The sequence below is a fragment of the Natrix helvetica genome (assembly GCF_964273705.1).
Source record: "Natrix helvetica genome assembly, chromosome: 16".
Lineage (NCBI taxonomy): Eukaryota > Metazoa > Chordata > Lepidosauria > Squamata > Natricidae > Natrix > Natrix helvetica.
This window is the reverse complement of record NC_138563.1, coordinates 8723133-8750826: the sequence shown is the minus strand read 5'-3', so window position 1 is coordinate 8750826 and position 27694 is coordinate 8723133. Positions and strand designations below refer to the sequence as shown.

Here is a 27694-nt window from a genome sequence, read left to right as displayed (position 1 = left end):
GGCCCAAGCTTGAGAAAAACCATTCTAGGGTGAGTTCCACTCACTTGTCCCAAAGAGTAATAAAGACACCAGAAATCCCGCCTTTCTCTCCCACCCATCGCTTGGCAGCCCTCACTTTCCAGATGCAAAAAAATAAATAAAATTAAAATAAACTAGTGCATTCAGGATTTTAATGCACAGCTTAAAATGTCACTGCCTCTCCTGCTGCCTGAGGTGGTCTTCTCTTTAAATTTCTTTTGTCTTCCTGAACAGCGGCGGTGGTAGCTGCTTCCGGAGAGATGTCCCTCATCGTGTCCGTATTTGGGGGAGGGGGAGGAGGGTGGGGTCGGCGTCCTGCCCCCTCATTTGAAGACCTTGCCTTGGTTGAACGCTTTGCCGACGTGCTTGAAGTCGCCTTCCCAAGCGAAATACTCCTTCACCATGGTCTTGCACTCCTCACTCTCCGGCTCCAGCTTCCGCCAGGTGTAGGATTCGTAGTCCACCTGCCAGTCGGGGCTCAGCTGAGGAAGAGATGAAAGGGTGGGGGGGCGTGAGGAGGGGGCAGGAAGGGAGCTGCACCCTCCCCATCTCAACGAGAACCCACACAAAGGCAGAAGTGCAATACTGGGGGCTTGCTAAGTGGAGGTTGGGGAGGAACCTGGGCCAGTCCTGGAGTCTGGGGAAGGCTCTGAGGAGGGCTCTGTGTCGGAGGCAGAGAGGGGGCCAGAGCCCTTATGCCAGTTATCAGCTGCCTTTAGAGTCAGACATCAGTGAGGCAGAAGAACAGCTGGAGCCTGTTCCCAGTGTGCGCATGTGCAGAGCTGCCAGACGAAGGGAAGAGCTAAAGAACAGGGGTCGACTTGGGAGGAAGGCCACAGGTGGACGGTGAATGGCCCCTCCCAAAAGAGATAAAAGAGGAGTGAAAGGGGAGTGGAGATTGCAAGAGACCATTAATTCACTTAAATCATTCCTGACCCTCCAAGACTCCTGGCCAAGTTCTACCTAGGATTGAACTCACAGCCTCTCCTGATTGTGAGAGCTTCACCACTCCTGACCTACGACCACAATTGAGCCCAAGATTGCCACTGCTGAGAAAGTTGTTAAGCTTGATCAAGGGGGAGGGCTGGACTAGAAGACCTCCAAGGTCCCTTCCAAGTCTGTTACTCTGTAAGGATCTCCTGCTTGATCAAGGGGGCTGGACTAGAAGACCTCCAAGGTCCCTTCCAGCTCTGTTATTCTGTAAGGATCTACTGCTTGAGCAATTGGGCTGGACTAGATGACCTCCAAGGTCCCTTACCAGTCTGTTATTCTGTAAGGATCTCCTGCTTGAGCAAGGGGGCTGGACTAGATGACCTCCGAGGTCCCTTCCAACTCGGTTATTCTGTTACTTTGTTCTTAAACGAATCATGCAGTTGTTAAGCGAATCTGGCTTCCCTCACTGACTTTGCTGGTCAGGTGGTCACAAAAGGGGATGATCATGTGATCCCGGGACAACACGGCGGCCGAGCCCAGTTGCCAAGCGACTGAATTTTGATCACACAACCATGGGGATGCTGCAGCGGTCGTAAGTGTGGAAAATGGTCCTAAGCTTCCAGTGCTGTTGAAATTTTGAATGGCCAGTAAACGAATGGTGGTTAAGTCGGGAACTTTCTGTAATCGTTTTGGGTTAACGGTGGTGTTTGCTCACAGGAGCATTACGGTTTGATCCTGGCTTAGAAGGCAGGAAGCTCAACCCCAGGTCTAAGACCCCGTCATATTGTTTCGTGCGGGGCTCCTGTTCTGACCCAGGCTTCCTTAAGAAGCAAAACCCCTTTTCTTTACCCGACTGTGGATTCCTCTCATTTCCAGTCCGCAAGGGCTTAGCAAACAGTCTTTCCGAGGAGTGTTAATCCACACGAACCTTATCTCGCTTGGAGAGCTGCCAGATAACTAGATTCCAAACGCAGGGCGAGGCCACACTTGGCACAGAGTCTCTTATAGTCACAAACAGAACTTTCCACTCTTGAAACGACCAAAGGGACGAATTGTTTCCTGCAAAAGCCCCCTCCCCATTCGCTCCTCTTTTGTTTCCTGTGGGAGGGGCCAATCTCCTACAAGGTGTGGCTTTACTCCCAAGTCGACCCTGCTTTCTGAGTTGTTCTTGTCTTCTGGCTGCTCTGCGCATGCGCACACTGGGAACAGGCTCCAGCTGTTCCTCTGCCTCGCTGCTGTCTAGCTCCCTCTCGGCCTCCGATGCAGAGCCCTCGTCTGAGCTTTCCTCAGCCCCCAGGACTGGCCCATGTTCTTCCTCCCCAACCCTCCTCACTCTCCAACTCTGCTGCCAGCTCCGCCGGCCGCCGGCGGGCCACAACAGCCCCGAGAGGTGAAGGACACCGGTTCGCTGGCAGAATAGATGGAATGGCTTCCAGGGAAGCCATGAAGAGTAGCAGCATGAGAGTAGCAACGTTTTCTGGGAGAGGCGGAAGGGAAGGAACAGACGGGATGGTGACGGTGTGGGAGAGGAATAGATGCCCTGTGGGGTTGTGCATGACTGCCTCTCTGTGGGATAGCTGACCTCATCCACACCTAACACACCCAACCCCTCCCCACCAGCAACGATCCTGGAAGAGAGGATCACGGGCGTGTCAGAAGTCTCCTAAGGGCCGCAAAGAGCAGATCCTTCTTTTAGGGAAAGTTTTGGCAGGACCCCCCCACCCCGAAACTCCCCCCCCTCCCGTCTAACTGGCAGAAGCAGCTCTGGTAGTTGAACTTATCCTAACCCAGGGGTCAGCAACTGGAGCTGCATGTGGCTCTTTCATCCTCCTCCACCACCACCTTCTCCTCCTCCTCCTCTCCACAAACCTCACTCCTTACTAGCATTGATAATGTCCCCCAGTTGGGTCATGAAACGTCTGCAAGAAAACCACCCAGCTCAGACAGCACCAAAGACCCCACAGTCCTTTTCTCTCTCTCTTTTCTTTCTTTCTTTCTTTCTCTTCTTCCTCCTCCTCCTCCTCTGTTCTGCAACCCTTCTCCCTTCTAGCACTGATAATTTCCCCTAGTTGGGTCATGAAACATCTACAAGAAAACCACCCAGCTCAGACAGCACAAAGACCCCACAGTCCTTTTCTTTCTTTCTTTCTTTCTTTCTTTCTTTCTTTCTTTCTTTCTTTCTTTCTTTCTTTCTCTCTCTCTTTCTTTCCTTTCTTTCTCTTCCTCCTCTGTTCTGCAAGCCGTCTCCCTTCTAGCACTGATGATGATGTCCCTCAAGTTGGGTCGTGAACCATCTACAAGAGAGCCCCACCAAGCTCAGAGAGCACCAAGGATCCCTTTCACTTTTCTGTGCTTTTCTATCTGGCGTGTCCTGCCCGCAACACCTGGAGTGGGGTGGGGGCAGACCCTCAAGACTCACGGGGAAGGCGAGCTCCTGTCCGCGGAAGACCCAGATGCCGGAGATGCTGCTGTTGTTGTTGGCGCCGAAGAGGATGACAGAAGCGAAAGCGTTCTTCCGCAGTTTGTCCAAACGTTGGAACATGCCTGAAGGGAAGAAGCCAAGAGGGGATGATGAATGGCTGGGCCAAGCTTGTAAGCGTTGTAGGAAGTTATCACCCAGCCCTCTCCCAGAAAAATGAAATATCCTAGGAAATGTTGAAAAGGGCAGAATATTACATTTCCCTGGATGTGCAAAGGAAGAAACACGTTTTATAAAGACAAAGTAACTCCCTGCAGCTTCCCACTTTGTCAATGGGCCATTAAGATGCCCAAGCCAGTCCCTTTACGGGATAAAGAGTTCTCCCCTTCAGATCCAGGGGATTAAAAGGCCTGATATTAGACTTTACCCACTCGGCACGGGGCATCTGAGAACTCAACCAAATCTGGATTCAAAACAGAGCCTAGGCCAGGGGTGTCCAAACTTGGGAACTTTAAGACTTGTGGACTTCAACTCCCAGAATTCTGGGAGTTGAAGTCCACAAGTCTTAAAGTTCCCAAGTTTGGACACCCCTGGCCTAGAGAGTTTCCCTTGCATGGCTCCATGGGACTCTGACAACCAATCAGAAGACAAGCTGAAGATCAAAGGCCAGAGAGGGCATAAAACCAGGGACTTTCAGCATCTCAGCCCTTCCTTCTCTTCTTCTCCACCAACGTTGAAGCACGTGATCACTTTTTCTGTTCAGGACTCCTGTCCACCATTAAAACCATCTTTCCAAGCGGCCTCCGTGTCTCCAGTGTCTTTCCCCCCGCTTGGAGCCAAACCCAGGAGGACATTTCTTTCAACGGCGTTAATAAAAAGAAAATTGGGAGGGGGGGGGTGGGGGGTGGAAACGGAAAGGGAGCTTACCAGTGATAAGGTTGCAGCTCATGAAAGTCTGGGCCAGCTCCTCCGGGAAGCGGTACTCGCCGTACCAGATGGACCAACCGTCTTTGTCGAAGTGCTCCCAGAAGTGAGGCAGGGCCACTTTCAAGGTGTCTTCGTTGGAATATTTCCGCTTAAATTCGTCCAGGATGAAGGGGCTGGGGGAGAAATAAATCAATAAGAGGGTCTCACTCAACTGCAGCACAGGGAAAAAAAAACAGGGGGAGGGAAGGTGAGGAGGAGGGGAAGGGCACGGCTGGATGTCCTCGCTGACTTTTCCTATCCCCAGCTTTCAAAGAGAGAGCTTCCAGAAAGGTGAAACGCCAAGTTATCCTGGTCTGCAGGGGGGAGAGGAGAGTAAGTGGGGGTGGCAGACCAAAGAAGCTTGGCCTCCTCTATCTTGGGCAGCCAAGGGGCAACCTGGATCTAGATCAGTGATGGCAAACCTTTTCCGGCACCGAGTGCCCAAATCAGTTGGCTGGTGTGTGCAGGCCTATTTTGGGGGGCATTTGCCCGGGTCATTTTCAGGCCTGAAAACAGTCTGAAAAATGGCCTGAAAGCCCCCACCCCACCCCCACCCAATGGCCTGCTTTTTAAACCAGGGGAGTAGCTGGTGACGGCACGCGTGCCATAGGTTTGCCATCACGGATCTAGATGGCTAAAATCCTGATTGAAGCCAAACCATCATTGCTGGAAAAATAACAGATTTAAGAGCTGGGAGGGACCTTGGAGGCGGCAGTTGTGCGCGCGGTGGGCTTCCCGTGTCCGTTGTTCGGAGAGGCATTTGTTAAGTGAGTTTTGGCCCACTTTACGACTTTTCTTGCCACAGTTGCTGAGTGACGGATAATCAGAACGGCAGAAAAAACCATGGCTACCAACCTGCCTTCCATTGAGGACCTGCACACTGCAGGAGTCAAAAAGAGGGCTGGGGAAATATCTACAGACCCCTCGCATCCTGGACATCAATGGTTTCAACTCCTACCCTCAAAACGACGCTATAGGGCACTGCACACCACAACAACTACATAGACACAAGGACAGTTTTTTCCCAAACGCCATCACTCTGCTGAACAAATAATTTCTTCAACACTGTCAAATAATTTACTGTATTACTATTATTCTTCTCTTCCTTCCTAGGAGCTATCTCTTCCCACTTATGACTATAACCATATGTTGCTTGTATCTTTACGGTTTATATTGTTTTATTGTATGATTTCATTGCTTACTATGACTTAAGTGTTGTATCTTTTTATTCTTGAATGTATTTTTATTCTCATGTACATTGAGAACACCTGCACCAAAGGCAAATTCCTTGTGTGTCCAATCACACTTGGCTAAGAATTCTATTCTATTCTATTCTACATTTATTCTATTCCATTCCATTCTTTTCTATTCTATTCTATTTTTATTTCATTCCATTCTTTTCTATTCTATATTTTTTCCATTCCATTCCATTCCATTCTTTTATTTTATTTTCTATTCCATTCCATTCTATATTTATTCCTTTCCTTTCCATTTTATTTTTATTCCATTCCCACAACACTGTCAAATAATTTACTAAGACTGTATTACTATTTTCCTACCTAGGAGCTATCTCTTCCCACCTATGACTATAACCATATGTTGCTTGTATCTTTCCGATTTATATTGTTTTATTGTATGATTTCATTGCTTACTATGACTTAAGTGTTGTATTTTTATTCTCCTTATGTACACTGAGAGCATCTGCACCAAAGGCAAATTCCTTGTGTGTCCAATCACACTTGGCCAATAAATTCTATTGTATTCTATTCTTCCTTCTCCTCCTCCTCTACTTGGATCATCGAAAGCCACTTTGCGTGGTCAGCTTGCATGTCTCTGGGATGCAGCCCACAGCTTGCATGTCTTTGTTGATGCTGTCTTGCATCTGTTTTGGACGCTGGCCACTGATTTCTAGTTGGTAGGGAGCCTTGGCCACAGTGGAAGGTGCTGCTTTCGGGACATGTCCATACCAATGGAGTTGGCCTTCTCTCATCTTCTCAGCAATTGGTGCCGCACCAAAATGCTGCTGCATGGTGTCATTTGGTCAAGAAGGGTGGTGCCCGATATCCATCAGATCCTTCCTACTTCCATGGCGTGGAGAGAGCTTTCGGTCCCCATTTGCTGCTGCCCAGCATTCAGGGCCACAGAGCGCAGGAGGGCGGATGAGTTGTCTCCTGAACCTTAGCTTTAAGACGGGTTGGCATTCTCCTGTCACGTCAGTTACGTCGAGTGAATCACTGCAGTTGGTAGATTAGTAACCCAGTTTTTAAGTGAATCGGGTTTCCCCACTGACTTTGCTTGTCAGGTGACCCCCCCCAAAAAAAGGATCACGTGACCCCAGGATCCTGCAATTGTCTTAAATATGAATCAGTTGTTAAGAGAGTCTGAATTTTGATTATGTGACTATGAGGATGCTGTAACAGCCGTGTGAAAAACAGTTACAAGTCACTTTTTTTCAGGGATGTTATAACTTTTATAATAGTCCCTAAATCAACGGTTGTAAGTCGAGGAGTACTTGTACTAAGAAATGAGGAGTTATTATTATTATTAATCATCGCACAGTCAGCCAGATGTTCAGCCTGGGTCTGGCATTTCTGCCTGCCTATCAAGTCCTTACCAAGGACCTGGGATCGGCAAATCTGGACGTTTGACGGTGTGACAGGTATCGTCGCAGGACGGAAGCAGTTCCAAGTAGAGCTGCCTTCTGCAATTGACTGATGGCAAATTTGTCAATGCCGACTTTAACAGCTTCTGGGCAAGTATAGCCTGAAATGTAACAGCGTCCTGTTGTCTAATTAGACCCTGATTTAATCATGTTTGGAGTAGATCTTTTTAAATAATTGGAAGGGGTTAGTGTGACTACATTTAAGAAAACTTTCTGGCATTTAATATATTGCCACAATGTACATTTCTCCAATTCTTTGCTAATGCTCTGGGTCAGGCACACATGCACAGAAATACACCACAAACAGTACATACCGTCTGTGCTGTTTGCTGTTTGTTGCAAGGAGGCAAACTGCTGGGAGGCAATTTCCCCCCCTTGTTTTCCTCCTGAAAAGTGTCTTATACTTCAGAGCATCTTATACTCTGAAAAATATGGTACTTCATTCATTAAACATGGAACTCAAGTCAACTACCCTGTTTCCCTGGAAATAAGACCTCCCCGGATAATAAGCCCCATTGGGCTTTTGAGCACATGCGCTAAAATAAGCCGTCCCCCAAAAGATTGCAATACAGCATCAGCCATGAGGTGACCACGCCTCCTGCACCTCAAATATAGTAAGACCTCCCCGAAAGTAAGCCAAGCGATTATTTCGGGGGTCAAAAGAAAATAAGACCCTTTCTTTTTGGGGGGGAAACACGGTATTATTATTAGTTAGATTTATATTGCCGCCTAACTCACACATGCGACTCAAGGCAGCTTACAAACATAAAAACACATAAAAAACAATAAAACTAATAAAAGAATCATCTATAATAAAATAACACCCCCCCCCCCCCCGGTGTTGTAACAGATCTGAGCAACATTCCATAGCTATTTTTGAAAACGCTCCTCGTTTTCTTTTCGGCAAGCAATTAAATCAGGTCCTTTAGCCTGGATTTCATAACCTTGTAAAAGAATCTGCTATTTTTCTTCTCCTCCAGTCAGTTGACGGAGTTTGTCAATAACTATTTTGTACGCATTCCCTCAATTTAGCCTATGAGGTCTTGCAGGGGGTTTATTTTGGGGTGAGGATTTCGTCACAACGATTCGAGGATAATGTTGGGATTTTGCTCAGGGTTGAGATAAATTGCGGGTCGTGTTCAAATTGCTCTTTTTTTAAAAAAACATGTCCCTATATAGCAGGGGTGTCCAAACTTGGGAACTTTAAGACTTGTGGACTTCAACTCCCAGAATTCCCCAGCCAGCATGGCTGGCTGGGGAATTCTGGGAGTTGAAGTCCACAAGTCTTAAAGTTCCCAAGTTTGGACACCCCTGCTATATACAGTAGTCCTCCATTTTATTTTTGGTCCCAGGAGGCTGGCTACTAGGCCAAAACGGGGCAAGGGGGTGCACCCTTCCCAGGGTGGCCCCAAAGCAGGGCATGGGACTGTTGTGTGCGCATGCACGGGGGGGTGTCATGCTCAGTGGGGCGGTTTGCCAGGGTGCATGTGCGCGACGCCGCATTGCATTCTTATATGCTTTCGGTGGCTCACAAGTCTGTCAATCTTAAGCCATCTTAAAGACTACAACACCCATGGATTTCAAAGCCACTGGAGAGGAACGGGCGAGCAAAACCGCTCACAGCCGAGACTGAAAACAGGACCGGCTCCCTTTTGACTCACTCCAAGATGAAACGGCAGAACGGAAAACGGGTTTGCCCAGGCGGGAGCAATTGGGTAGGTCACTCAATGAGCAGAGAGGCCGCCCTCTTGTTAACTCAAGACGTTCGCTTCTGCTCTATAATCCAGATGGATGAATATGTAGGGTGTGTGTGTGTGTGTGTGTGCAAGTACGTGAGTATGTGTGTAGTTAAATATTTATATATCCACCAATAAAAGTTTTGCCGACCTTTTGTGTATACATTTACGCTTTTGGATGTAGGCAGATAACCGTGTTGTTTTTCTCTGGACACAAAGGCACACATTAAAATGAAATCCCGATGTGTGTGCGTGCGTGCAGGCATGTATCTTCTACATGTTGCTATATTGTATTATTATTGTTATACTGGGGATGAGAATGAACATGGTGGGTGGCATTTTTTCTTCTTTCAAGAGGGCACTGGAATTTCATTTTAATGTGTGCTATTGTGTAGAGAAAAAGAATGAAATCTCTCTCTCTATCTCTACCATCTATTTGTCCATCATCTGTCCGTCTCTCATCTACCTACCTCATCCATCCATCTCTACCTATCTCTTTATCTACCTACAAATCATCTTCTCTCATCTACCTACTTTATCATCTGTCAGTCTATCATATCTATCTACCGTATCTGCCTACCATATCTATTTACTGCATGTATGTATGCATCTATTGTATCTACCATACACCTCTCTTTCTACCTACCATATCTACCTACCATCTTTCTTTCTTTTTCTTTTTCTTTCTTTCTTTCTTTCCTTCTCTATCTATCTATCATCTATCTATCTATCTATCTATCTATCTATCTATCATCATCTATCTAATCTCTTTCATCTACCATATTTCTCTTTCTACTTACTGTAACTATCTACCTACCATATATCTCTCTCTCTAGTATCTATCTACCATCTCTCTATCTACCACATCTATCTACCTACTGTATCTATCCACCATACATCTCTTTCTCTCTACTGTATCTACCTACCATCTTTCTTTCTTTCTATCTCTCTCTCTCTCATATCTCTTTCTACCTACCTTTACTACCTACCGTATCTCTCTCCAGTATCTATCCACCGTACATATCTATCCACCGTACATATCTATCTATCATCTATCTATCTATCTATCTATCTATCTATCTATCTATCTATCTATCATCTATCTATCTTCTATCTATCTATCAATATCTATCTATCATCTATCTATCTATCTATCTATCTATCTATCTATCTATCTATCTATCATCATCTATCTATCTATCCATCATATCTTTTTCATCTACCATATTTCTCTTTCTACTTACCGTAACTATCTACCTACCATATCTCTCTCTAGTATCTATCTACCATCTCTCTTTCTATCTACTGCATCTATCTACCTACTGTATCTTACTCTCTCCCCTGTATCCATCTACTATATGTATGTATGTCTGTCTGTCTGTCTGTCTGTCTACATATCTATCTATCAATCATCTACCTACCTATCATCCATCTATCATCTATCTCTCTATCACTCTCTTCTATGTATCCTTTTCTCTCTTCCGCTTGGAGAAGTTTGGGGGTGGGTGGGGAGGGGGAGGCCAGAGGGAGGTTCCTTGCCCGAAAACAAGTCAGCTACTGTGTTGAGCTGATCATGGATCACAGGACAGCTCGCTCAGAGCAACAGCTGAACGGCAAGGCGGCCAGGATAAATGAAACGCTGCACCTCGGGGTCAGCATCGTGTTTTGCAGAAGGGCCTCCTCCTCCTCCTCCCTCCGCCCCCTTCAAGAATCTGCTCCCCGGCCCCTCCTCCTCAGGGCAGGGGGGGGAGGACCTCTCCAGTTGCAAACAGCAGCTGACGCCCCTAAATGGGAGTTCACCAGTTTTTTTAGGCCACGGACGGACCTTTGCTGGACCCAGAGAGGGCCTCTCCCGCCCAGCAGCCCCCCCTCCCCACTTCCAGGGGGAGGCAGCCCAACCTGGCCTGCTGCCACTTCCAAGCCCGAAAAACAAGATTCCCCCTTCCCTTGTGCCTCACTGGGCTGGAAGGAAGCCCAAAAGCAGCTGGCTGGCCGGTGTGAGGCTCTACTGCCTCCGTGTGGCTTATCCTGGGCAGCCCCAGAGTTTCTCTTTGGCCCAGCCAGAAAATGGAGCAAAGGAACAGCTTTGGGGGTCTCGGAGGGGGGTGTGTGTGCATATGTGTGTGTGTGTGTGTGTGTGTCTTTCCTTACCGGGCTGTGCAGCTGAGGTTAGGGCAAGAAGTTGGCAACCAGGCCACGAAGCTCATTTACAGAGTTCCACGTTCCCAGGCCCAAGGTTTTAATCAAAACCACCATTTCTGATAATAATTAATAATTAATAATTTATTAAATTTCTAGACCGCCCCCTCTCCCCGGAGGGACTCGGGTGATGGTCACCCCAAAAACAGGTGCCTACCGCGAACCGTCGGTTTGCTTAATGACCGTGGCGGCTGCTTAACGACTGCCCCACACAAACACAAAAGATGACAAAATTGGGCCTGTCACGCAAACTGATGTCTTTTAAGAGTGGTCACGAATTAGGACTACGACAGGCAAGCTCCGTCAGGGTGAAGTCGATTTAAATTGCTAGTAAAAAGGCTCGATTTAAATCGACTCGATTCAAATCATCATTTTTAAAGAGCCACTGTGCCATTTCTGTCCCGCAGTGGCTCCTCCTCTGACCCGCGGTTGACTCACCGACCGTCCCTTTCGCTTTAATGGGACGGCTGGTGATGCGGCAGGGACCCAACAAGGGGAGGGACACGGCGGGTAGCAGGTGAGTGGATGCCCGCTAACAGGGGCTGCCTTGATGGACCTGAAATGACAGGTGCCCTTTAATATTATATTTCTAAGTTGCTTAGAAGGTCTCCCTTTCATTTTTACTGCTTGCCCTTCCTCCTCACACTTAAAGAGTCCGGTGGTACAGCTGCATTTCTCTTCAAACAATCAGAGAGTTTGTAGTGCACAAAGATTTGCAAAACGAGGGGAGTAAAGGATTCCTGAAGGGGGGTCTCCCAATTAACGAGCGGCTGTGCCCTTGTGACAGAGCCGAGGTTGAGACAGCGGAGCATGTCCTTCTATTTTGCCCTATGTATAGCGCGGACAGATCTAGGTCACTGTCTCTTCCTGAAATCGTCCCTTCTGGACCTGATGGCTGTGATTTGTTTGTGCATTGCCTTGGGGATGTCTCCTCGTACATCACCTCTCAGGTTTCCAGGTTTTTCTTGAGAGCTGTGACCATTAGAGAGAGCTGTAAACCCCCCTTAGTTGGGCTTTTGGTGACTGGCTGCTGTGTCTATTTTGTAGTGGTCGTGTTTTGGTCTGTGACTGTAAATAAAGTATTATTATTATTATCCTGAAGGGGAGCAATATTCCTGAAGTTTTGTTTTATGATCGATCTCACGGTTAACTGGGAAACTCTGTGAATGCATCAATGCAGGGCATGTTATCTCAGCTGGCAGAGCTTGGATTCATTGGATGAGTTTACCCAAAAATGTAAACGTTGCAGAATCTACAGCCTCACGCTACATAACTTAAGCTCCCTTTCATGCTGAATAAACAACATTATGAACGTTGTCTTAAATAGAAAACTATCTTTAGATGGATTTTTTTTTTACACTGAAAGCATTTTATTAAAATACATTTGATTTTTCCGATTTAAATTTTAAAAAAATCCACCCTGCGCTCCATTGTTTGAAAGTCAAGGGTTACCTGTGACACACCTCTTCCGTCTTAACTTTTTCATTGTCTTTTTTGAAGGGAGGATTTGAATGTGGCTTATCTCTATGTATTTAGTGTTTATTTAGATTTATCTCTTTAGGCCAGGGGTGTCCAAACTTGGGAACTTTAAGACTTGTGGACTTCAACTCCCAGAATTCCCCAGCCAGCCAGCATGGCTGGCTGGGGAATTCTGGGAGTTGAAGTCCACAAGTCTTAAAGTTCCCAAGTTTGGACACCCCTGCTTTAGGTGTCTACTAAATGCTGCAAGTGCTGAGTGTACCCAGCAGACAATAGCATGGAAGATGATTCGCCCTCAAGAGGGTATTTTGTGAGACACACAAAATATTTCCCTCTTTCCTGGAACGCTCAACCAATCTAAAACAAGTTTCCAAAACTAAATTAGTTTCGTCCCTTTTAGATAGAGATAGCCTTCTTACAGGTAGTCCTCAAGTTACAATACTTCGTTTAGGGACCGTTTCCAAGTTACAACGGCACTGAAAAAAGTGAACTATGACCGTTTCCCCACACTTACGACCTTTGTGCCATCCCTCATGATCAAAATTCAGAAGCCTGGCAACCGATTCATACTTACGACGGTTGCAGTGTTTGGGGTGTGTGTGTGTGTCATGTGGTCACCTTTTGTGACAAGCAAAGTCAACGTAGAAGCCAGATTCACTTAACAACCGGGTTGCTAACTGAACAGCTGCAGTGATTCACTGAACCACCGTGGTGAGGAAGGTAACACAGGACAAAATTCACTTAACAGCCTGTTTCACTTAGCAACAGAAGTTTTTTTGGGGGGGGGGCACAATGGTGGACTACCTGCATAATCTTTCGTTCATTTGACTGTTCAAAGTTATGATACTGAAAAAAGTGACTTATGACCGTTTTTCACACTTACGACCCCATGTTCAAGGGATCAAAATTCAGACGCATAGCCACTGGCATGTTATTTATGACGGTTGCATGATCCCAGAGTCATATGATCCCACTTTTACAACTTCCTGACGGGCAAAATCAAGGGGCTGAACCAAGTTCGCTTAACAACCGTGCTACTAACTTCGTAACTGCGGCGTTTGACTTTAACGCCTGTGGCCAGGAAGGCTCGTAAAAACAGTGGCCAAACTCACTGAACTTGACTTGTTTAGCGATGGAAATTTCACGCTCAGTTGTCGCCGGGAGTCGAGGACTGTCTGTAAACATGGAATTGTGTTGTTGTTTTTTTCCAAAAAGGAATTTCCTAGATTTGATGTACAGTGAGATATGCCTAAAATTATAATGATGGAACTATTTTTTTTCCTCTGTGTAGCCAAATTTCAGTCCCGACTTCCCGGATGCTTCCACATTTGACCGAACAACACCGTGGGACATTTTCCAGGCTGACCCGAACCCCCAGAATGGGAGTCACCCCATGCTGCGCCCCTCCTCCAACCAATGGGGGTGGGGGTCCCTTACCTTTTGGGCAGGTGAGCAAAAGGATCTTTGGATTTGGGCTCGGCTGCCAAGGCCTGCTCACACTCGTCTAATTCCTCCTCTGGCTCTGGCTTCTTCTCTTCTTTCTTCTCTGCTTTCTTCTCCTCCTTTGGCGTTTTCTCCTTCTTGGAGGATTCCTTCTTGGGTTGGTTCTCTGCAAACTTCCTGGCTGCGAAGCCACAAGGAGAAAAAAAGAGGAATGAACAGTTTGAATAGTTAAATGGCTTGGAACCAGAAGAGCAGCTGGCAATGGCGCAGATGCCCACAGAGAGGGCTCTGTGTGCCACCTCCCTCCCTCTCCCCCTCTATATATATATGCAGGTCTTGGCGTATTCGGGTCTTTTCCCGTGTAAGATTGGGAGTATCTTACTGGTGCCTTCGGCTTCGTGCTTGTGCGAGCAAAGTGTGATCGGAGCTTCTGTCTTTCTATAAATATTGGTCACGCTTTGCTCGCACAAGCTCGAAGCCGAAGGCACCAGCTTGAAGATGGCGAGTGGGACCTCGTCGAAACGTCGCCAAGATACTCTCAATCTTACACGGGAAAAGACCCGAATACGCCAAGACTTGCATACCTGTACCCATGAAAATCTACTAAAACAAATATATATATATGTTAGAAGTCTTAGAGTCCCCACCCCACCCCTGCTTAAGCATGGAGGGCTTTAATAAAGCATGCATCTTTTTGTTATCTATGGCTTTATCTTTGGGATCGTCCTTATTATTTATTTTATTGCTCTACTATTTGATGTCTGTTAGGAGCGGTGTGCTGGCCTAGAGGTGGAGCTCTCGCCTCACAATCAGGAGGCTGTGAGTTCAATCCTAAGTAGAGGCTGATATTTCTCTCTCTGGGCACAATGAGAATATATATCAGCTGAACTAAACTCCACACTGGCAACAGGATGGGCATCCGGCCATTAAAGCACTCTGCTAGCTCCATTCCACCCCGCAAGGGATTTATGGGGTCATTAAAACACGATGATGATTTGATTTCTGTTCTGCTGACAGGCTTTTCAATGCTTCCTTTTTATTGTTAAGGTGCCTAGAGCCGTGATGGCGAACGTAAGTGCCAGAGGTGACATGCCGAGCACTCTCTGCGCATGCGCGCCATCGCCAGCTGCTTTTCTGGTTTCTGGCGCATGCATAGGCCAGCCAGCTGGTCTTTGGGTTTCTGGTTCTCAAAGACCAGTTGGCTGGCGCGCATGCGCATGACGGAAACCCAAAGACCAGCGCATGCATGTGCTCCAGCCAGCTGGTCTTCGGGTTTCAGGTGCACGCGTTCCAATTTGGTGCTGAAAAGGTTCGCCATCCCTGGCTTACAGCAACCCCACGGCGAGACAGGCAGCAAATAAATGTAACAAAATAAATCAACGTTATCTGCGAACGTTCATTCCAGCTGCTTAATTCACAAGACCTCCAAGGGAGAAGGGGAAGGTTTCCAGCTATGCAACGCCTTCAGCGACTAAGCCACGGTGAGGTGGCATTCGATCAGGCATTTGCAGAAAAAGTTGGCAACCTTTTCAAAAACAGGGTGACTCAAAATGTGCTACAGGTTGAAGCCTATATAGTGAATTGGGGGGGGGGAGGGCTACAGAAAAACGTTTAAAACGGCCCCCAATTTTTCCGCCATCCCTCCTTTCAGCTAACAGAGCGAAGATGAAATACGACCCTTCCCTACTTGGTGTTCTAATTTTAGTGCTGGAAGTTGCAAAGCCAAAGGCAGAAACGGACAACAAAATGCACGCTATTTCTTCCAAGGGCTTACTTCCATTTTCCCCAAGACTGGCGGGCTTTCGATAGATAGTCCTCGACATACGACCACAATTGAGCTCAAAATTCCTTTTGCTAAGTGAGACATAGGCTGAGTTTCGCCCCATTTTGCCACCGTTAAGGGAATCACCGCAGTTGTTAAGTTAGGAACACGGTTATTAAGTGAAACCGGCTTCCGCGTCGACGTGGCTTGTCGGAAGGTCACAAAAGGGGACACTGCAACCGTCATAAATACGAGTCAGTTGCCAAGCCTCTGGATTTTGATCACATGACCTGAGGATGTGGCAAGAGTCCTAAGTGTGAAAAACAGCCCCAAGTCACTTTTTTTTTCAATGCCATTGTAAGCTTGAACAAATGAACGGTTGTATGCCGAGGACTACATGGAAAGCAGGGGTCCCCAACTCCCGGGCAGTGGGCACTCTCTCACGCGTGAAGTTCCGTTTGTGTGAGTGGCATAAGCAAGTGCCCACCGCTTGCGCAAATGGAGCTGCGTGTATGAGCAGCCTGCTACTTGCACTGAACCATTTCCTGTCTCCCCTACGCCACAGCTCTCCGAGTATTAAAAGTTGGGGACCACGGCTATAAAGGATGAAAAATCAATTCTGCATAATGCAGAATACAACAGTAGGGGTTAGAACAGAATAGAAAATATGGAATGGGATAGAAATAGAAATCAATAGAAGTAGATGTCAGGCCTGCAGCCATCTTTCCTTTGGGGTCTTTGGCCTGCCACACTTTCTGTTATTCTACTATGCCTTTTCTATGGTGGGAAAACAGAAGGAGGGGGATTGTATGGAGTTAGATGATATGTAGCCATAACAACGTTCTTTCTAGAAAGCCAAGGTCATCCTTTGTCTTTGCCCCTCTGCACTTGACCGGAATTGGATGGGTGGAAGCTGCCAGCGTGGCAGTGGGAGATGGGACTGTGTGATGGGCTTGGGGGTGCTGGGCAGTGGCTTGAACTTTCAACTGGGTGGGGGAAACCGGGAAGCTTTCAGATTCGGGTTTTCCCACATGGGTCACTTCATAAATCGGAACTTTGAGGAATCCTTTGCCTCAGACTCTGATTTACTTTTGGATGCTATCTGGAACCCTGACAGCAGAAATGAGCAGAATAGAATAGAATACTTTTCTGGTTGGGGAGGTTGTGAAAACACAGCCCTTGTTTCAGTGTGCGGCACAAATCCTGATTGAAAAATGGGCTGTTTTTTCCTCATTTTCGCCCCCCACCCATCTAGGAGCACTCTGCAAGCCCCCTAAAGGCTATTCGTGCCTTTTTGGGGGGACGGGCCTGTTTTTGTGAAAAACGGGCCGTTTTTGGGAGGATTGCAGAGTGCAATTTTTTTCTTTATTTTCCTCTTCAAAACCTCCCTGCAAGAGATGAGATTCTGAGTGTACAAAGGGGGCAGGCACTAAAATACCAGGATAGAGAAATAGCCATTCTGAAACAGATCCCTAAGAAAGTGAGAGAGAGAAGAAAAAACTATTCGCTACTAGCGAAGAAATTATACCGTGTTTCCCCGAAAATACACCATGTCCTGAAACTAAACCCTTGCGACATTTTTCGCGTGCGCAAAAATATAAGCCCACCCTCGAAAATAAACCCTCTGGACAATCCCCCCCCTCCGACCAGGCAGAGCACCGCTCGCCGACCTAGCGGTATCCCGAAGGCACCAAGCCACGGGAATGAGGTGGGGGCAAAGGCGCTTGCGTTGCTTGGTGCTTTCGGGGTACCGCTAGGTCAGTCAGCGGCGCTGTGCCCAGCTGAAGAAGGGGGGGTTGCTGGGCAGCTGCTCTCTTGCGAGCGGGCTCCCGAAGAGCCGGGCACAGCCTCAGGGTCGAATGGCTGTGTTGCGCTGTCGCAGCAGCAACGCAGCAGCCATGAGGTGACCAAGCTTATGAGCAGCCGCCCGGCAACCCCCCTTTCCAGCCGGGTACAGCGCCGCTGACCGACCTAGCAGTACCTGGAAGGCACCAAGCAACGCGAGCGCCTGTTCACCGCCCTCCGCGTCCCGTGGCTCGGTGCCTTCGGAATGCCCCTAGGTGAGTGAATGGGGCTCTGCATGGCTGGAGGGGAGTTTCGCAGCGGCTTTTCCTCTCCCCGCTCGCGCGAAGGGCATCTGCGCTGCTGGCGCCGTCCGCCGCTTGGGTTTTTTTTTTCAAAGCACGGAGGATGGATGCCGCTCTGGAAGTACGCAGAGCATTCCGAAGGCACCGAGCCACGGGACGCGGAGGGCGGTGAACAGGCGCTCGCGTTGCTTGGTGCCTTCCGGGTACTGCTAGGTCGGTCAGTGGCGCTGTACCCGGCTGGAAAGGGGGGTTGCCGGGCGGCTGCTCATAAGCTTGGTCACCTCATGGCTGCTGCGTTGCTGCTGCGACAGCGCAACACAGCCATTCGACCCTGAGGCTGTGCCCGGCTCTTCGGGAACCCAGTCACAAGGGAGCAGCCTCCCGGCAACCCAAAAATAATAAACCCTCCCCTTTAATAAGCCCAAGGCCATATTTCGTGGGTCAAAAAAATATAAGCCCCTGGCGTATTTTCGGGGAAACACGGTACCAGAAAGGGGTGTGGTTTAGATGGCTGATGCCTGAAGGTATGCTAATTTTCTGGGAGGACACAAGAGTCAGAATTAATACAACCATAGAGGCTCAGGCCTTTATGGAAATAATAGAGCCCTCTAGATAAGCCTGACGACACTACACCAGACACACGACACGGGAGGGGCCGGAGCTCTGCTGGCAGGGGGAGAAGGGGCAACATCGAGAAAACTCAGATCACAAAAATGAACAAGAAAATCTGTTTGATGCAAAGTGATTGAAATTATTTGAAGATAAAAGTTTATATGCTGACAAAATACCATCAATTTGTAATAATCTAATGTATTAATAAATGAAATGTATGAGTACGGGGGGAGGGACCACCTCCTGCATATTGTAACTGCCAAAATTGTAACTTATTCCACTACCCCTTTCCTTGTTTATTTTTTTAAAAACCAATAAAATTTTGTTTTTTTAAAAAAAACACCTCGCTGCGTCTTATACTCCGAAAAATACGGTAAGGTATGCTAAGTCCAGGGATGGCGTAAGCTACTTGCATCACATCCCGCCTCCCACTGTCCTTTCCCAGCTTTAAAAAGAAAGAATGGCCATTTAAGAGCGAGAATCAGGGGTGAATTTCCTGACCATCAAACTGCGCCATCTTCTCGCACAGCTTCAAGTCCCCCAGGATGGCCTTGAACTGGGGCTGGTTTACGCAGGTCACAAACCAACGGGTCACATTTTCGTACGGCTGGCGGAAGGGGGGCTCCAGCACCTGAAGAAAAAGAGAGAAAAGGTGGGAAATCTCAGCTCAAGCGAACCCCCCCCCCCATCCGTTTCTTTCAACATGGACTAGACCAGGGGTGTCCAAACTTGGGAACTTTAAGACTTGTGGACTTCAACTTGTGGAGTTGAAGTCCACAAGTCTTAAAGTTCCCAAGTTTGGACACCCCTGGACTAGACAAAAGGGAAAAAGTAGGACTACGCGCCTGTCACATCACTTTTCGATTCCTGCTTGCTGTCAATTTGCAACAGGGACGGAGTCCTGGATTATGATCCTAAACCAATTTTACAACCGCTAAGCAAATGTAGCAGTTGTAAAGGGAACAACGAGGTCTTAAAATCTGCAATTGACTCTTTGCAGGAAACTAACTTTTTGTCAAGTTTCTGACAAAAAGAGCTTGTTACTAACAATGGATTTACTCAACAAGCAATGTTTGCTTTACAATCACATACGCACACACGCAAGGTTTAAACCATGGTCACATGGCCACCGGACATTGCAAACAGCTGTAAATGCAGGCCAGTTGCCTATTGCTTAGCATCCAAAATGCAATCGTAACAGGATAACAGAGTTGAAAGGGACCTTGGAGGTCTTCCAGTCCAACCCCCTGCTCAGGCAGGAGACCCTATGTCATTTCAGACAAGTGGCTGTCTCTTCTTTTAAAACTTCCAATCATGGAGGACTTACAGCTTCTAGAGGCAAGTTGTTCCATTGATTAACTGTTCTGCCAGAAAATTTATTCTTAGTTCTAAGTTGCCTCTGTCCTTGATTAGTTTCCACCCGTTGCTTCTTGTCCTGCCCTCAGGTGCTTTGGAGAATAGCTTGACTCCCTCTTCTTTGGGCCAACCCCTGAGATATTGGAAGGCTGCTATCCTGTCTCCCCTAGTCCGTCTTCTCTTTAGACATACCCAGTTCCTGCAACCGTTCTTCATATGTTTTAGTCTCCAGTCCCCTAATCATCTTTGTTGCTCTTCTCTGCACTCTTTCTAGAGTCTCCACATCTTTTCTACATCGTGGTGACCAAAACTGAATGCAGGATTCCAAGTGTGGCCTTACCAAGGCCTTATAAAGTGGCATCAACACTTCACGTGATCTTGATTCTATCCCTCTGTTGATGCAGCCTAGAACTGGGTTGGCTTTTTGGGCAGCTGCTGCACATGGCTGGCTCCTGTTTAAATGGTTCCCCACTAGGACTCCAAGATCCCTCTCGATCACATGACGCAGGTGAAAACTGGTTATTGGAACTTCAAATCCAGGTCATAAAGAGCCCCCCGGAGAGGTTCCTTTTTGTAACTTCAAACTAAAGCTAAGCCGTAAGTTAAGAACCACTTGTATGCGCCATCAAGTTGGTACAGGTAGTCCTCAAATTACGACCACAATTCAGTTCCTGGACTTCCATCCTTGGCGAAAAGACATCTTTCCTTCCACACTACCTCAAAATTGGGATTATGAAAAATGAGCCCTCAGAGCAAGTCGCCCATGCTTTAAATTCTGCCCTGTTTGGTGACTGGCAGCTGCTGGTTCAAGGCAGGCTCTGCACACGGTCCAGAATATCTAACCTCCCAGGACCTCCTCAGCCACCTACGAAGACTCACCTGCTTGTAAAGCCAGAGCAGAGTGCAGACCACTGTGATATCCGCCAGCGTGATACGCTCCCCGACCAAAAACGTGCGAGTCTTCAGGTGAGAATCAAGCAGGCTCAAGATCCGTTTCACTTCCTCCTTGGCATACTCCGTAGCCTGCAAGGGGAGCAAAAAAATTAAAATAATAATAATTAGAGGGGCAGCCGAGGGATTTCAGTTTAGTTTACATTATTGTCATTGCACCATGTACAACGAAATTAAATGCCATCTTCAGTGTTCATTATACATATAAAATAAAACACAAACACATCTCCTTCACATTTTATACAATTGAATTGAAAATCCCTGATATTGCATTAGTAAAAGATCGGCTGTTCGGTGGTTCGAATCCCTAGCGCTGAGTAATGGAGTGAACTCTCGTGACTTGTCCCAGCTTCTGCCAACCTAGCAGTTCGAAAGCAGGTAAAAAATGCAAGTAGAAAAATAGGAACCACCTTTGGTGGGAAGGGAAGAGCGTTCCGTGCACCTTTTGGCGTTGAGTCATGCCGGCCACATGACCACGGAGATGTCTTTGGACAGCGCTGGCTCTTCAGCTTTGAAACAAAGATGAGCATCGCCCCCTAGAGTCGGGCACGACTAGCACAGATGTGCAAGGGGAACCTTTACCTTTAGCAATGAAATGACAAGACCCCCATCTGGTTATGTGAGCATGGGTGTGTGGTGTTCCCCCCAGATGCCAGAACTGAGTCGTAAACAGCTACAGGAAGTCCTCGACTTATAACTTAGTTGCTTAGCGAATGTTTGAAGTTATGATATCAGGGAGGTCCATCGTAAGTTCAGTCACTAAGGAACCAAGTTGTAAATCAATGACTTCCTGTAGTTATCTACTCTGAACTTCATGTCTAGCGAAGCTTAAGTGTTGTGGCCTCTCGGCCACCAGCCCCTCCAACAGCTGAATCAGATGAGGAGGAGGCGTGAGTCAGGGTCAGCATCAAGGCAACCTGAGAGCTCTGGGGGGGGGGAGGGAATGGAGCTGTCAGAGACAGGCGGAGTCTGTGCCGTCCGTCAGCCCTCCGATGGAGAGTCAGGAGCCCCCAGGTCTGGAGGTGGCTGATGAGGAAGAGGAACAGCTGATGCCTGACATGGATGCGCAGAAGGCAGAGGAGAGGAGAGCAGTGGAAATCTATGGGCCGGTCCTTGAGCCGGAAGAGCCACCCGAAGCCCAATCCTAGCTCTGGGGATAAAAGGGAGGAGGCGGAGACGAATAGATGTGGCAGATAACTATTCATCTCCCTGCTTGACGGACTTCTTAGCCTGCATTGGGAGAGAAACTTTTGCCGGGGCTGCCGGGATTCCGAATTAAAGGAATCTTTTGAGTTCACGTCAGAGTGTGTCGTGTTTGGGGAGCAGGGTCAGAACAATAAGGCATCTCTCCAAGCAAAGTGATTCCTGTCCTCTTGTAGCTTTTTTAGATGATTGGGAAACATCTTTTTCTATAAAACTGGGGTGCCTCTTACCTGCTTGTTATATTGCATGATGCCAAGGGTGGGGAATACCCAGGTGCTGGCTGGGGGCACAATGTCGCTGTCAGCAAAGCTCACCCACTGAAGGACTTGGGAAGCTGCCTCTTGAGTTGTGCCTCGTAGTTCCTCGTTGCTGACTAGGAGAGGGGAAATTAGAGAACCAACAATCAAAAAGGATATAGGCCATCCTCAACTTATGGCCACAACTGAGCCCAAAATGTATGTTGCTAAGTGAGAGATATGTTAAGTGAGTCTTGCCCCCGTTTTATGATCTTCCTTGCCGCAGCTGTTAAAAGGAATCACCGCGGCTATTAAGTGAGGAACACAATTTGTTAAGTGAATCTGGCTTCCCCTTTGACTTGGCTCCTCAGGTGGTCACAAAAGGGGATAAGATGACCCTGGGACACTGCAACTGTCGTAAGTATGAGTCAGCTGCGAAACGTGCAAATGTAAACCACATGACCCTGGGGATGCTGCGACGGTCATAAGGGTTAAAAATGGTCCTAAGCCACTTTTTTCAGTGCCGTTGTAACTTAGAAAGGACCATATTTTTGGGAGTATAAAAAGCACCTTTTCCCCCCCAAAAAAGAGGGTGAAAATCTGGGTGCATCTTATACACTGAATACAGCATTTTTGGCCTACCAAAACCCCGCCCCCTTTGCAAAAATGGACGTGCAGAGTGTTTGGGAGGCTTGCAAAGTGCTCCAAGAGGCTGGGGAGGGCAAAAACGAGCAAAAAATGGGCCATCTTTGCCCCTCCCAGCCCCCAGGAGCACTCTACAAACCTCCCAAAGCATGTTGGGGTTTTTTTTGCAAAAAAATGAGGTGTGCAGAGAGTTTGGGAGGCCTGAAGAATGCAAAAACTTTTTTTTTAATTTACCTCTTCAAAATCATGGTGCATCTTATACTCCGAAAAATACGTTAAGTCAGTTTGCTGCAAACCTGACCCAACACTGAGTCTCCGAGATTTTTGATAACACCGAGAAGCAGAGACATATATTTACCGTAGTGTGCGATGGCGTTGCTCTCGAATATGCAAAATCCATCATCTCCTTCAAAGGCTGGGACCTACAGAGGGTTAGAAAAAGAGCCTCTGTGAGAACACAGACAGTCAGGCGGGTCTCCTCCAAAGGGGTCAGCAGGTGCCGTCTGCAGCACTCTCTCTCAACCTCAGGAATTTTAAGGCACTTGGGACTTCAACTCCCAGAATTCCCCAGCCAGCACAGCTTAAACACTTTGCTGCAACTGAGAAATGTCGATTTAAACTATGAGACGTTGCCTATTCTTAAAAATCCCTAGAGGTGGAAAACCTGCAACCCAATAGGTGCCGTGTACTTGTGCAGATCTTATTATCAGAAAGGTTTTCATGATTATTTAAATAAAATGTAGGGAGCTGCGATTTAATTTCCCACAATCCCCAGGAAGCAATAATGTTGACAGGAAACTGCTATTGTTAAATCTGGAGGAATGTTTCTCAACTGTGGCAATCAGCATTTCTTAAGATGAGTGGACTTCAACTCCCAGAATCCTTCAGCCATGGCTGGCTGGGGAATTCTGGGCAATGAAGTCCATGTATCCTTAAAGCAGTCAAGGTTGAGAAATGCTGATCTGGAGGATACAGCATTGACTCAACAAGACCAACTGAAAAGTATCATTAACACTCCACTTGCTCGGTTGTGTAATTGGAGGGATACCCAAAAAAGGAACCTGGCTTATTCTGAAGTCTGGATACACAGATCATCGCATCCCAAACAGTGTGAGGATAGTTGTGGTTTTTTTTTTGAAAACTAGCCCCAGGCATGTAGGGAGCTACTCTATTTTCTGGAGTATAAGGCGCACCTTTATCCCTCAAAAAAGAGGCTGAAAATCTGGGTGTGTCTTATACACTAAATACAGCATTTTTTGACTCCCGAAACCACGTCCCTTTGCAAAAATGGCCGTGCACAGCCTTTAGGAGGCTTATAGAGTGCTCCTGGGGGGTGGGGAGAGCAAAAAACGGGCCATTTCCTGCTCATTTCTACCCCCCCCCAGAAGCACTATAAGACTCCTAAAAGCTATCGACACCTCTTTTTTTGACAAAAAAGGGGGCCCTTTTTTGCAAAAAAACCCCCCAAAACAAGGTTTTTGTTGCTCGTTTTTGGCCTCCTCGCTTTCCAGGAGTCCCCTAAAGGCTATGCATGTCCTTTTTTGGGGGGGGGACAAAAAACCGGGCCGTTTTTGGGAGGTCTGCAGAGTGCCAAAACTTATTTTTTTTAATTAATTTGCCTCTTCAAAATCTTGGTGCGTCTTATACTCTGAAACATACGGTCGTTTGGTCTAGTACTGGAATGGCGAACCTATGGCACGCGTGCCCGAAGTGGCATGCGGAGCCGTGTCACCTGCTCCTCTCGGTGCCAAAAAGGTTCGCCGTCACTGGTCTAGTAGCTAAAGCAGCAGGATAGGAAGTGGGCGACCGTGAGTTCGAATGCTGGGGAATTCTGGGAGTTGAAGTCCACAAGTCTTAAAGTTCCCAAGTTTGGACACCCCTGAAATAAATCAATACAATTTCCACAGCTCTAGCCAACTATTCACCTGGAAACGAGCAAGAATCAAAATCACACAGTAAGATTACAGGCATCTCCCATTCTACCCAAAAAACTGCCAGAACTCGAGTTAGGCAAGGGGAAAAAAACTCAGCCACTCACCTTTCCAACTGGGAATTTTTTCAGAAATTCGGGAGTCTTGTTGGTCTGCCCGAAGTGGAACTGGGGCGGCGTGGAGAGGACTTTGATCTTGGCGCCGCTGTACTGAGCAGCGATGAGGGCTTTGAACGCCCGCCAGTTCTCGGGGTAAGTGTAGAGAGTCTGCAGGGGGGAACAAGCAGTGATGGGGTTAAGGAGTACCCGGGAAGTTAAGCCACGACTACATGATAGGCGCTACGTAGCCTTGTCCAAGTCTTAAAATCGATTTTTTCAGCCTGCCTACCGCAGCGGGAAGCCGAGCTGTCTGCATTGATTTGTTCAACTAACAGGGTCAAGCTCTTGGCAGGTGTCTCTGCAGTAGTGGTAGCCAGAGGACTTTGCTACTGCGAAGCAAGAGTGGGCACCATTACAATGCAACATCAGCAGAAGGTTCCATGACCTCCTACTTAAAATTCTCCATTGGCCTGCTAGGTCTACCTGCTCCGTTCTCCAGAACCACGCCCGCCATCAGGCTATTACTAGGGCACTCTCTTCTTCCCTGCTCTAGAACCCGTTAAAAAGGCCCAGGAATATTCACTTGGGACCGTGCAATCGTGGCTTGAAAGATCTACCTAAACATTTCTGGGTGCGAATCCAGGGCCACCTTCCCACAACACCTCCTCATCTCAGAATAACGCAACAGCAGAGTTGGAAGGCCTTCTATAGTCCAACCCAGCACCCAAGCAGAAGAACCTATTCCATTCTGTCCAGTCCCTTCTTGAAAGCCTCCAGTGACCCACACTTTTTGAAGGCAAGCCGTTCCACTGGTTAATTGTTCTCACTGTCAGAAAATTCCTCCTTTCATTCTAGCTTGCTTCTCTCCTTCCTAAGTTTCCATCCGCTGCTCCTTATCCTGCTGCTGGAATCTCCTAAAATCAAGCGCTTCCACTCCAAAAAGCTGGCTCTCGAGGTCAACCTGGGTGCAAATCCAGGGCCATCACACAGTCATAAACCTCATCTCCTAAAATAAGGATCTTCTGCTCAAAGGCATAGCCCTCCGAAGCCAACGCCCACCACCCTAAAATCCAGCAAACCCCCCCTCCCAATATGTTTAACAAGCATATGAATCAATATTGGCTTCTGCTTATATTATTATATATTGTCAGGAATGAGTTGTTTCCTAGCCTAGCAAATTGCAACCTTAGCACCGGATGGCCTTACTGCAAATGTTATGTCCCTGCTAGGCACATTCTTGAAAATGTAGAAGACATTGTTACAGGGGAATATCAGGCCCCATAGATAAAGGAACCAAACTAGGGAGTTTTCCTGGCTCAAAAATCCTTAAAGCATTCTGCCGGAAAACTACTTGGCAAAGGGGGGCTGCCCCCCCACCCCCCCACAAGCCTACGGGTCTCTCTTCTCTTCGGCATTCTCAGGGAAACTGCTGGAACCTTATAGTGTGAGACATTTCCACTGGAAGGCAAGGATCCAGTCAGTGGTATCTATTGTATGCCCTCATAAAAGGGCAAATTCAGAGGATGTTAGAGCCCATCATCCTTGCCCATTCGCTTCTGGGGTGGCTCCAAAGGAAGGGAAACCGCCCATTCCTGTTCTTTCATTCCCCAAGTGACTTGAGAGACAACTGCCTCTAAAGCTGCAGGCTCCATTCAGACGCCCATCACACTTCTCCACCACTTCTGCAGGCAGCTCCTCTTCCATTCCACAAAAGCCCCCCCCCCTCTAATGGCTTAATTTAAGAATTTGGGGAGGGGTCTTGTCTTTCATCTGAAGCCAGTTTAAGGAGGAAGGCAAAATGCTGGTTTGCCTTCCTCCCACGTGGCAGAGCAAAAAATAACTCGACCCCCACCTCATCCACCCAAACACACTATAGACCCGTGTTTCTCAACCTGGTGGGACTTTTAAAGCGGGGCGGACTTCAACTCCCAGAGTTCCCAAGCCAGCACAGCATAGCTATACCTAGCACAGCTGGCTGGGGAACTCTGGGAGTTGAAGTCCGCCCCTCTTTAAAAGTCCACCGGATTGAGAAAACCCGTCCTTATTAAGACAGCTCGGACTACAGCTTCTATAGGACGTGGCCTTTAGGCCCGAACGCATGGGAGTTGTAGTCCTGGCCGTTCGGGTCCGTTTAAAACCCCTCACGCGCGTGGCAAGGGAAGAGCGGAGCAGCCTGACACTCCCCCTTTCGGGCTCTGCCCGTCCGCTTGGCCTCCTTCGTCCCTGGCGAGGCTCCCCGCTGCAAGGCCCTCCCTCGTCCCTTCCCAATCCCGGGCTTCGGGGCAACCCCGGCCCTCCCGGTCGCCGGATGCAGGCGGATGAACTCTAGGCCTCGACGGGAACCGCAAGCTCACCCCGGCCACCGCCATCTTAGCGAGGAGAGGAAAAGGAGGAGCGTCGCCCAAGACGGCCGTAAAGCAAGTAGGGGGAGAGAGGAGGAGGAGAAAGCCGAAGGCGACGAAGCTTCTACGTCACTGTTGAGAGGCGGAGCCCTGGAGTGACGGGAGGGCGGGTGGAGCGCGAGAGAATAGAGACTTAAAAAGAGGAGAGAGATTCTCTCTCCTAGAGGGGTCACTTTCTGCTTTCCATGGTTTAAAGTAGGGTCCTCAAACTTGGCCACTTTAAGATTTGTGGACTCCAACTCCCAGAATTCCCCAGCTAGATCCATTCAATGCAACTTTGGACCAAATAATTTATTTAATTTATATGCTTCCTCATTTTCAATGACTCTGAGCAGTTTGCCTAATTAAAAATGATTTAATGCAATTTCATTCAATTAAGAGCCTCTGCTTCTAAGAGGAGATTTATTTCCATGGGGCTGATGAGGAAGCAATAAAAGAAAAACAGTTGGAATTTAATTTTTCCACGATTCTATCTATCTATCTATCTATCTATCTATCTATCTATCTATCTATCTATCTATCTATCTATCTATCTCATCTCTCTCTTCTATCCTCT

The 27694-nt window shown here is 47.7% G+C and overlaps 1 protein-coding gene across 2 annotated transcripts; it reads right to left on the bottom strand.

Annotated features, from left to right (window-relative positions):
* Positions 1-153: 153 nt before the first annotated feature.
* Positions 154-27243, bottom strand: EEF1G (eukaryotic translation elongation factor 1 gamma). Of its 2 annotated transcripts, none has more exons than XM_081968557.1 (10): positions 27091-27243; positions 24746-24904; positions 23066-23129; positions 22057-22199; positions 20552-20695; positions 18818-18947; positions 13850-14036; positions 4298-4470; positions 3371-3495; positions 154-500 (listed from the first exon to the last, which is right to left on the bottom strand). In XM_081968557.1, exons 1-10 carry the CDS (start codon positions 27103-27105, stop codon positions 342-344), a joined length of 1299 nt encoding a protein of 432 aa, XP_081824683.1. In that variant the 5' UTR covers positions 27106-27243; the 3' UTR covers positions 154-341. The 2 variants fall into 2 exon arrangements, with proteins under 2 accessions (XP_081824683.1, XP_081824684.1); XM_081968558.1 differs by lacking the exon at positions 154-500 and adding an exon at positions 3188-3266 and having other exon boundaries at positions 3336-3495.
* Between the last annotated feature and the right edge of the window lie 451 nt (positions 27244-27694).